Source organism: Pteropus medius, unplaced genomic scaffold (assembly GCF_902729225.1).
Source record: "Pteropus medius unplaced genomic scaffold, Ma_sr-lr_union100, whole genome shotgun sequence".
NCBI classification, from domain to species: Eukaryota; Metazoa; Chordata; class Mammalia; order Chiroptera; family Pteropodidae; genus Pteropus; species Pteropus medius.
The window spans coordinates 3892056-3903715 of NW_024346065.1; the positions used below are offsets into that span (position 1 = coordinate 3892056).

Sequence of the window (11660 nt, forward strand, 5' to 3'; positions counted from 1 at the left end):
TGGATTTCTCTCCCAGGCCGCCATGGCCTCCGCATTTGCTTGGACTGCCCTGGCAATTCCTCATTCCCTCTAGTGGGAACAGTTTCTGTGCATTCACGGCCCTTCATCAGTCATTGTTGTCACCCACAGGCACAAAGAAACAGACTGAACTACACTAAAAATGTTCCTGGTTTGGAATTTACAGATAAGAACCAGGCTTAGTTTAATCACTATGTACTATGTGTGATTTTTTCTTTCTTTTAATTTTGTTTTGTTTAGGGGTGGGGGTAGCAGCTATTTTTAAAAGTTGTTAAACAATTAGTAGAATAAAAAGGATTTGGAAGGGACTGTTTACTTAAAAGAATCAGCTATTTTCACATTAAGTCAAACTGATGTATTTGGCATTTCATTCAAATTATGGAATTTTCCCCCCTCATAGTTAACTAGTAAATCTGTTAAAAGTAACTAGCTGATTTTTGCCTGACTTGAGTGGAAGGGAGATTTAGTATTCATTATAGACTCTGTTTAAATTTTGTACCATGAACACGTATTACTTTTTAAACAAAAATTATTTTGAATAACAAAAGTTAAGCACATGCCAGAATATATACTACTTTCTATGCCACCTTGCCATCAAAATTTCTCTTCCTTCCAGAAACTTCTGAGCACTTTTATGAGTGCCACTTCTGTTATCCTCAGTGTGTACACCATTTCAATTGGGTAGCACAGATTTTATCTTCAAGTACATATGAGGAAATTGAGAACTAATAACAATCTAGCAATAATAATATCGTCCAGTCATAGACTGTGCATCTCCTATTGTGATGCACTGAGGAGGACACAGCACCTATGTAGTGTTCTAGGCAAAAATTGGCCTGCATCTAATTCCAAGGAAACAATTAGACAAGTCCAGATGGTGGGACATTCCAGGAGACAGCTGGCCTGGAGTCTGTAAAAAATGACATTGTCATGAAAGAAAATTTAAGGGGACTTCTGGATTAAAGGAGATGAAAGAGACAAGACAACTAAATGCAGGGCATGATCCTTAATTGGGTCCTGGATGAAAACAAATAACAGCTGAAATGGATATACTTGTAGGTAATTGGGGAAATTTGTGTTCCAGTATTATATCAATGTTCAATTTTCAGGATGCAATGATGCTATAGTTATACAGGAGAGGAGGTTCTTGGGAGGTGTGTACCCAATAATGACTTCAACTTTCAGAATGATTTAGATTTTTATTTAAAAAGTTTATGTGTATAATAAGTGATCTTCAAAAAGGTGTCTGCATATGTAAATCTCACAAACGTAATGTTGAGTAAAAGAAGCCAGACACATACACATGTACACACAAATTTACTATATGTCCCATTCATACAACAATTAGAAATACGCAGAACTAAACTGTGGCGTTAGAGGATTCATGTGTAGGCAATAAAGCTATTAAAATTAAAAGCAAAAATGATTTTTATGAAGGTTAGGATACCTGTTATAGGGATGAGGAAATGAGAAGTGATAGGGGTGTTTGTTGTTAGCATTATGGTATTTATTTGTCTCTGTGTGTGTATTTTAATTCTTCCTTTGTCTTTTCCTCCTCTGGATGCAGGCGTGACCAGGGGATATCTGGGGACCAGGTCTCCATAATGGTGGATGGAGTCCAGGTTGCACTACCGTCGTATGAAGAGGCTGTGTATGGCAGTTCTGGTCACTGTGTGCCGCCCGCTGACCCCAGAGTGCAGATTGTGCTGTCAGAAGGGTCTGAGCCTAGTGGGAGGAATGGGCCAAGGGAGCAGCAGCTGCAGGACCAGGGGGCCTGTTCCTCTCCAGGTGGAGAGGAGGAGGCCCCGGGCCAGTCTGGACTATGTGAAGCCTGGGGCTCTCGGGGCTCAGAGACTGTTATGGTGCATCAGGCAACCACCTCTTCCTGGGTGGCCGGCTCAGGGAACAGCCAACTGGCACACAAAGAAGCGCCAGATTCGGAGAACAGTGACATACAAAGCCTTTTATCCCTCACATCGGAGGACTATACAGATGGTAGGTGGTCTGCGCTGATCATGAATTACTAGAGGCCCAAGGTCCTTGCTGAGAGTGAGGAAGGAGTGTGAGCCTCTCTAATAATTGGTGTTTTGAGGGGCAAAGAAAGATAATACCTGGGGTATTAGCCTGCAAAATAGGATTTCACCCTCAGCTCTATGTAGCTCTGTAGGCTCTGTATGGAGAGACTCTCACTGTTTTGATAGTTTGGAGTTTCCAAAATTATCCATGGCCACCGGGCTGTGCTAAATCAAAGGGTAGACAGCTGGTTGGAGGTGGGGGTGGGGTCCATCCTCTCATTATAGTTTCTATGTTCTTGAAAGGACAGGAATGACAAGGAGGTGTGGGGTCATAGTACAGAGAAAACTGGAGCCTGTCTCTTTTCCAGAGCATTCAGCCGCTTCATTTTAAATAAGAGAGTGCCAGGTCCTGTGCTGGTTGGTTTTCTTGCACTATCTTAGTTAAACCTTATGATGATCCTGCAGAAGTAGGTGTTATTACTATCCCCATTTTACAGACAAGGAAACTGAAGCTCCAATAGTACCAGTAAGTCACTTGCCCCACCAGTAAGTGACTGAGCTGGAATTTGAAGCCAGATGGATGTGGCTCCAAAGTCTACATTTATAACCTCATGCTGCCATACAGCCTCCCAGATGACTCCAGGTCCTTTGTGGCCAACCAGCCATAGAACGAAATGCCACCTCCTGACACCTCTGCCTTTGCTGGAGCCTGGAGAGTTGAATGTTGGGATTGACTTTGTCACTTTAAAAAATATCTTTAGATGAAATCACGTTGTGGTTCAGGATTCAGACAAAACCTAGATGTTTCCCTTTTGACAGTGAGCACGTCTCCATTTACAAAAACCCCCTAACCTAAAAGAGCCTTAGAGAAAACTTTGTTTCCAGGGAATCCTGGGCACAGTAAGTGTCTAAAGTTTAGAATATCTGAAGGTAAAGAAGTTGGAATTTCTTGAATGCAGATCATTTATGGAGTTTCCCTGTTAACATGCTTTTTTTTTTTAATTGGTGGGATATAGAGCTAAAAAGGGCCACTAAATACTTGACCCAGCTTGAAAGGTGGAAGCCATCGACCCCATGGGCAGCCAGCCACACATACTGTGTTTCTGAATGCACATATATTTTATGTCCACACAGATTGACATGTCCAAGTGCAAATCTGAGCCCTTACCCTCCTAAGGAGCCAAGATGATCCTTGTTCTTCCCCCTTCTCTTCCTTGCTACCTTACTTTGTTCCATGTATCGGTCAGGCATTTTTGAGAGCCCTTCTTATACCTGGTGTCAGATTAGATTGCAGGGGTAATACAGAGAAATATGAAACATGCTCTCTGCCTGCATGGATTGCCAGTCAGTTGGGAAGATGGGGGCTATACTCGAGAAATAATGGAACTAAGAATTGAAGGGTTCGGAAAACAAAACATAGGTTATTGAGTTCATCGCAGGCCATCCCTTAGATATCTGGGACTGACGGTACCATAGGAAGTCAAGACCTTGAGACATCAGTCTAACTCCACTGACATGTAAGGAGACTAAGACCCAGAGAGAGTAAATGACTTATTCACTATCACACAGCTGGCGGATGGCATTAAGGAGGAGGTGAGATTTAAGCAAGGCTTGCTAGTCTCAGGATGAGATTAAGGACAGAAAGAGAAGAAACTACACCAACAGTTAAGGCACAGGAAAGAGTTCAAGTTGGTGGGACCAGAAGGGGTTTTAATAGCAGACTGAACATTCCGATTTTATCACATAGGCAGAGGGAGAGATGAGTAAGAGAGTTCTAAAAAAACAACGAGGATTTAGACTAGAAGTGTGTGAGTAGTGCATTTTATTTCTTTAAACTAGAGGCTGTGTGGGGACCCCTGCATTGGGATCAGGTGTGCTATAGTAGAGACCCACATGGGGTAACGACTGTACTTTCTTTCTCTACCTACAGATATCCCACTGTTGAAAGAAGCATGAGGGCTGCCACCGGCCTCTCCTCTCTGCAATGGTCCTCTCTGTCCTTTTTCCCTCTCTCCGTGAGTTTGAGCACCCTGTACTCCAGCCACCCTGCCCAGATACCTGAGCTACCACCTGTGGATCTGTGGATCTCTGAAGGCCTGCAGACCCACATCGCTGGAAACTCAAGGAAGATTCTCGCCATCTGCCTGCTAGACAGCTGGCTTTTTGCCTGGCCCAGCCTTCCCGTCTGTGTCGGGGACATATTTGAATGTGCTGGATTGAACTCTTCCTTTCCCTGAACCTCTGGGTCCCCTCCAGCCAGCTCTTTGGCGGTAGCTCCCACTGGCCCACATGGGCCTGAGAGCTGCTGTGTTTACTTGTGCCTTCCTCCCACCCCATCCAGTTTTCCTGTCACTCAGGCTTGTCGCTGTCCTACAAGCCTTAGTGGCTAAACCACTGCCCCCTGCCATATAAGGGGCTGGGCCTGGATCTGTTTCCTTTGAGGGCTGGCACCGCTACCCTTAGCAGGAGCAGATTCAAGAGTAAGAGCTGTGGAGACAAGAGTAGCTCTAATTGGGACACGAGTTTGGGTTCCTGGGCCTGCCCTTGGTTGACACTGATGGCACAGTTCCTTGGCTGAGGATGGATGTTGTGGGAAATCCTGCCAAAGCTGTCCCAGTGCCTGGCTATCCAGCTGAGAGGTGCCACCGCCTGGCCCTGCTGAGTTGAGTGTCCAGGAAGCATCCAGAAGATCCCAAGGGAGGGTAGGAAGGTGGCTGACAATTATTGTCTTCCTAATATGCAGGTTCTCCCCTCCCACTTAAGCATCGGCCCTACTGGCCTCTGCTTTCTCTTTCCCTGGGATGTAAGGGGGCTGCTTGCAGCCTCCTGGGCTTTGTCCCAGGCAGCTTCTGCTTCCTGCTGCCCACAGGGGCCTGAAGTGAGTCATCCTTGAGATGGGAGTCACTGATAGGCCACAGAACATCATCTGGTCACTGGCAGTCAGGGCGGGTTGCCCCGTCTGGGTTCACGGTGACAAAGGGCAACCTGAGAGGCACAGACTAAGTCCCTAGGCAGCTGTAGGTAGCTCCAGCCCCTGTCCTGAGGGTCGTCCTCACCACAGCCACGTGCCTTAGTAACTGTTCCCAGGAAGCATCCTACTGCTTGCTGCACTGCTGCTTTTCCTACTTCTGCCCTCCCCTGCTGTCCCCTCCTGCTGTCACAGCTGACAACTCCCCAGTCTTCCCGGCAGCTGGGGGAGGGGCTGAGAGACTGTCCTCACACACTCCCACCTTGCTGGCCTGCAGCGGGTGAATAGTTGCAAAGCAGCCTGGCTCTGGGGCCCTGGTGTTGAAGGAGTGGGCTCAGTGTTCCAGATGCTTCTGCTGAGATCTTTCCCTCAGCTATGTCTTGAGTGCCGACAAGGCTGAGCTGGCAGAGCTTGGCCAAACTGCTGCCATCTGCAGAAGGTGTGGCATTAAGTAAAGCTTGTTTTTGAAGCATTGCGGCTGGGAAACTTAAAAGCTGACCCCATGCTGCACCTCTGCTTCTCCTCCAAGCCTTTCTGTTTGGGGTGGTAAAAGTTATAAAGAGCCTGGTGTATTTTCAGCACCTGACCGAACAGGGTAGCTCCAGAAGTGGGTGGCCTTGAAGGTTAGGGGACGGCCTTTCAGCCTCCTGCCTCTGCTCTCACATACGCACTTTACTACCCGCTCGTTCCTGGCCATTCATAGTCTTTCTTTCTCTCAGGGTAAGGGCAGTGCCTGCTGTACTTGTCAGCCACTCCCACCTCTCTCCCCTTCCCCACCCAGGAGCCCCCCGCATGCTGTGCCCAAAGCCCAGGCCAGCATGGTTAGATGTGGAACAGGTTGTTGAAGGTGCCAGAACTAGAACACAGAAGCCTCTGAGGGAAATGAAATGAACCAGGGAGCTGTCCTTGGCCTCAGAAGAGGCCATTTCCAGAGAGTGCCTGCCAGCAGTCACTGGCTCTGGGCCGTCTGGAGGGTGGGTCCTTAAAGATCCAGCTGCCTCACCGTGATGCTTGGGCCCTGGGGCTCTGCACCACCTCCACGGGACGGGGCGATGTGTGTGTGTGTCCTTGTCTCCCCCAACAAAGAAGGCAGGGGCAGATGGTGGGGGTCCCAGGTCTCACTGCTGAGCCTGCAGCTGTTATTTCCCCTCTTCCAAAACCTGAATTCTAGCCTACGATATATATTTTTTTAAAGATCTTACTCTCTTTTACATCATTATTCTGAATTTTTTCCCTTCTAAGAGATTGCACTTTTTGTTTGAGTTTACTCAGCCACATAAGTTACCGACAGTTCTTGAAAAATTGAAAAGCCGCCTCACCCACCATTGACACTGTCCTGGGGATCACAAGCCCAGACCTGTGTACATGGTAGGAAAGAAAGAGGTCGGGGTAAATGGGAGTCTCCTCTCCCCCCCTCCCACTTTTCACTGACTTTGATGAGGCCCACCTCCCAGAGGCCCTGGGCCTGTGGGTGCAGGAACAGGCCTCTCATTGCTACTGACATCCATGACGGCTGTTAGTCCCCCCTCCCCCAAGCAGTTTTTTAGCCCTCAGCCATGTGCTGCTGTTTCTGGGGCTTCTGGGCTTTATCCCTTTTAAGGGATTAGGGACTTCACAGCTGCCTTGAGGTGGAGCCTGGCTGAGAGACGGGGGTGTCAGGTGGAGGCTGTTAGGAAGGAGATTGCCAGAGGAGCCTGCAGCAGGTGGGAAAACTCCATAGCCTGGCTTCCCTGGGGCTCGCCTCTAGGGGAGTCCAGCAGAGGGCTTGTTAGCACCAAAGGACTTTTAAAAAGGTATTTATTTGCACATGTGAGCTGACTCAATACAGGTTTTATATCCTGGCAACTTGCAGTCACATTCCAGTGACTTACAAGGGCCAGTATATGGTGAAAATCACTTAAAATTTCCATCCCTTTCAATGCCTTAGTTTAGCAGGTAGGCTCTATCTCTTACATTTTCCGAATTTTGTGTGCTTTGTTCCCATTTCACTCAGTGCGAACTGTGAAATGTGCTGAGTCCTGGCCACTTTGTGAGTCTCTCAGTTGTTTAAGGCATTTCAGTGTCGTTCTCCTAACACTCCATTTGCAAACAGAACTGGAACTAACGTTATCTTCCCCATTCATCTTGCCCCGCCCTCCCCCCCCGCCTTAAAGTTCCGTGGAGAAGCTGGATGGCAGATAGACAACGGTATTCTCTTCCCGCCTCGTCAGTGGTGACCCGGGGATCCATAGCACTCAGCCTTTCCCCTCCCAGTCTCAGCTGAGCTCTCAGACCAGTGCTTTCCATGCAACAATGTCACTTTCACTTCCAGGTAACACCCTTACATCAACAGTAGAATATGCTGCAAACATTTCTACATCCTTGCCTCTCCCTCCCTGCCCGCCGCTCCCCCCGCCTGTTTAAAGAGAATAAAGGGCCAGAAGGGAAGTGAGATGCAGGCTTTCCTGATGAACTCCAGGTGTGCTTGCTGGGGACAGTGAGGCTGGGAGCTTCTCTCATGGGGCCTGCTGGGGCTCCTGGCTCCCAGCATTTGGACAGCCATTGCTGGTGCCCAGCGAGGGGCTCAGGAAGAATTTTGCTTGGCAGATGTTTGGACTGAGGGGGAAAGGCAGCAGGCTCAGCTTTGCTGGGAAACAACTCTTAATCTCCAGTTGAAAACCTAGTAGAATTTTGAACGGAAACCCCAGGGTGGAGCCATGCGCCAGGCAGCAGAGCTCTTTGGAGGAGATACAGGGGCAAAGCACTTGGGTCACCAAGCAAGGAGAGAAGGAGGCAAACTGCGTGGCCGGCCACCACACCCTGCCCCGGCTTCTTATCGCACCACTATGGGATTTTTGCAGAATGGTACTCATATATAATGATTCAAAATGACACATCATTGACTCTGAGCAGGATGTCACTCAATCAGTTTGGGTTTGCTTTATTTTATTTTATATATATATATTTTTTGGTATCCTGTACATTGCAGTGGGTGTGAAGATAGTATTTTAATATTTGTACAAAGTTTAATTTAATTTTAATTGTTCTATGTATATAACTGCATTTCTAAATAATAAAAAAAAAAATTCTTATGAGGTAGTTGTGAGAGATGTGATCCTTCCATAAAGATTTAGTAGAAACCCTAGATTGAAGAGAGAAGATGTGGGTAGCAGTTCATGAAGGGAAGAAGCAGTGGCACTGGGGAGAGGGGTGCCCGGCAAGAGATGGAGGAAATGGGATGGGGGGACAGTTTTTGCTACAATGACGAGGGACCACAAAATCCGTGCTCACGCTGGGATTCATCGGTGAGCAAGTGCATCTGTTTGGGGGCCTGCATTGGTTTCCAGTGTGCTGGGGAGGCAGACGGTCGCAGCAAAGCCGGAAGTTATGATCCGGGAAGTAGAAGGGGGCATTCAGAAAGCTCTTTTAGGATAAAATGGCATTTAAGCTGAGATGTGAAGGGCCAGGAAAGTGAGGCTAAGGGGCAGGACACCACGCATGTGAGTGCAAAGGCAGAAGAAAGCACATTCAGTCTGAGAAACAAAGGAGTCTAGTGCAGCTGCATGGCAGGGCTGAGGGGAAAGTGACTCAGGATGAGTGGAGGGAGGGAGGGAGGCAGGGGCTAGGTTGTAGAGGCCCTAAGGAGCCAAGTTGGGAAGTTTCACTTCATCCTAAGAGCAACAGGAAGTGCCTTAGCAGTTTTAAGCAACAATGTTTAATAAGCTCTGCATTTGGGGCGGGGTGGGGAGTGGGGCGTGGGCAGAGGTGGAAAGCTTTCTTCATCTCTTCGGAAGAGAATTTAGAGTGATAAGGCATACCGTACCTGGAGACCTTGTAGAAAGTTGTTGGTCTTGTGGGGAAGAGGACAGCTTGAGCAGCTAGCTGAGCAGCAGCACCACCCTGAGACAGAGAAGTGGAAGAACAGTTTGGGAGAGGGGAAATGATGGATATCTAAAGATGAAAAGGCAGAAGACATGGAGGTAAAGGGGTCATTGCCAGGTAGGAGAGGCTGACAGTACTGGGGCAGTTACAACAAATGGTAAGGGTGTGAGTAGAGTGACATATAGGGCATTTGGGGATAAAAAAAAAATCGGGCCACACTTAAACTTGCTCTGGTAACAGGATGCATCTCTCTAAGTGTTGGGTGGGAAAATGTTTTAGGGTCATCTGTGCCAGCCACCTAGTCTTAGCACCTACCATTCCTCAAGAGGATCCACACAAACGTCACTGTCATTAGTTGCAAGGAGAATGAAGAGGAAGAGCATTTTACCAACTTTTAAAAGTAACGGCGATAATAGTTGATACTTAAAAAGCACTTAAACGTACCAAGCTAGGTTCTAAGCACTTAGTGTGGAATCCACACAGCAACTCTACGCAGCGGGTGCCGTTACTGTCTGTAGCACCACATATAATGAAACAGACCTAAAGAGGTGCATTAACTTGCTCAAGGTGGAGCTAGCATTTAACTCAAACCCAGGTAGTTCTGCTAAAATGACCCCCTCCCCTGTCCATTTCCTACCCCGTCAGACACCGCCTGCCCCTCAAGTCCCTCACCACCTTCCTACTATATTTCAGAGTCTCTAACCAAGGAGCTTCAGGTGGAAGAAAACTTAATTTCAGGGCAGGGAAATGGTACACTGTTCACTAGGACAATAAACTACTCTCATTTCAAAGAATGGGAGGTGTATGTGTGTGTGGGTGGTGGGGGGGCATTTAAATTATGCAGGACATGATAAGAAATAAGTTCACAAAGCAGCAGGAATGGTTCCTCTACAGGAAAAAAAAGTGATCAAGCTTATTTCAGTGATAGGTAAGCTGTCTTTGTCTCTGGAAACGGGTAGAAACATGTCCCATCAGGTAAGGAATGCTGGGGAAGGGAGACATGTTAACATGGGGTCACCCCTGGGGGTGTTGCCTTTCTTCTGATGGCAGGTGGTGAGTGGGGACAAAAATTACAAAGCCCACAAAACCTGCAGAGCGTTGGGGGAAGGGCTGTCTTTGAAGTGGTTGCCTCAGATTGGGAAAGGTGAATGGAGGAGAGAAAAGGAATTTCCCACCCTGCTACTGAACCTCTGACTCCAAACTTGGAAAGTTGAGACCCCTTGACAGCAACCAAAGTAGTAACAATTTCTTAGGGTCTTTCTCAGACTACTTAAGAATATCTTTATGCCAATGTAATACATATTTATTTCAGTAGAAAGAAAATTAAAATCACCCATAATGCCACCTCCTACTGGTAATGTTTTTTTTTCTATGCCTATATATACTTTCCTTTTAAAAAGCTCACTTTAAGTAGTATTTTGGTTTTTTTTTTTTAAACTTTACAATGCACTGCAACTCCATAGATAATCCATCTGCATCACTTTAAGGGCTGCCATGTTTTCTATCATATTGTTAATTAGGACTTTCAGGTTGCCATTTTTTTTAAAACTCTTAAAACCAATAAGGTTTGATAGCATTTTAAGTTATTTCCTTAGGATAAAATACTGGAAATGAAATTGCTGGATCAAAAGAAATGCACAATTTAGGAGCTTTTAATATACCTCAAACTGCCCACCAAGAAAGTTATTCCAAATTATACTCTCCTTGGCAGTGTTCATTTTCCCACAATCTCACCAGCATTAGCAATTATCAATTTTAAAAATATGCCAGTTGTAAGAAAACCATATTGTTTTGATTCACATTTGTTTCATTTATTTCTGAAGCTGAATTTTAAAAATATATGTTTCCTTAGTCTTTATGACAAAGATATTGAAAACTGTCCAAGTTTGATGTCCAAGATGTCCATGTTGGAGAGCAAAAGTCAAAACTCTGATTTCCTTGCTAAATTACAAATGGATTATTGGAATATGGAGTATATATAAACGGATTATTTAATTTAGAAGGGGAATCACAGATTTGAGTTTTCTATCTGCATATGGAATTTCATCTGAAATTACTGAGGCAAAGAATTAATCTGAATCGGGGACAAGACATGGCACATTCCCAGCACAGCCTGGCTTCTTCCTCCAGGCTCTCTGGTAGTAGAAGAGCATTACAGGCATTACAGGGCTTGGGGACAGTCCCATCTCACACCAAGAGGGAAACAGCTGTTTGACACTTCAGATGTCTCATGACTCTCAGTGTCCCCAGAAAAGGAAATTTCACAACATAAGAATGTCCTGAGTAGCCCATCTGGGGCAGCCTGAACTGTCCCTGAGCCTGGGATAGCAAATGATTCTCAGCTGGGCAGGGCACCGCAGAGGATTTGGCAAGTGTGGACTTCCGCCAGTGGAGCTTCAGTAGGCAGCTGCTGGCTGAGGCTAAGCATCTATGGCCACTGAGGGTGTGCGAAGGAAAGACTATGGCTCAAAACGAACATACCACGCATGGGGGCTGCTGTGGGTCCTCTGTGGTCTCCTGAGGCCCTTGAGCATCTAGACTCCGAAGACTAGTATGACCCTTGATACCGTAGTCTTCCTGTCGGATGGCCAGTCCCACTCCTGCTGCAATCATTTGTTCATTCATTCATTTGATAATTTATTCAACAACAAAAAAACTATTTTAGGATTTACTTTACACAAAGCCTGGTACTGGGTTCCAGGGAACAGCAGTGAATAAGACTCAGTCTTTGCCCTAAAAGAGTTTACAAACTCCTATGGGAGAAAGAGATTAAACAGCTACCTAAAACCTAAGGCAGA

At 46.4% G+C, this 11660-nt stretch overlaps 1 protein-coding gene across 2 annotated transcripts in view; it reads left to right on the plus strand.

The window, feature by feature from the left end:
- Positions 1-8070, plus strand: part of SUSD6 (sushi domain containing 6) — an 87976-nt gene extending 79906 nt beyond the window's left edge. For both annotated transcript variants that reach the window (XM_039875358.1, XM_039875357.1), the window contains 2 exons: positions 1586-2013; positions 3964-8070. In XM_039875358.1, coding sequence (XP_039731292.1) covers positions 1586-2013; positions 3964-3989 — 454 coding nt within the window. In that variant the 3' untranslated portion in view covers positions 3990-8070. The remainder of the gene's footprint in view (positions 1-1585; positions 2014-3963) is intronic.
- The last annotated feature ends 3590 nt before the right edge of the window (positions 8071-11660 follow it).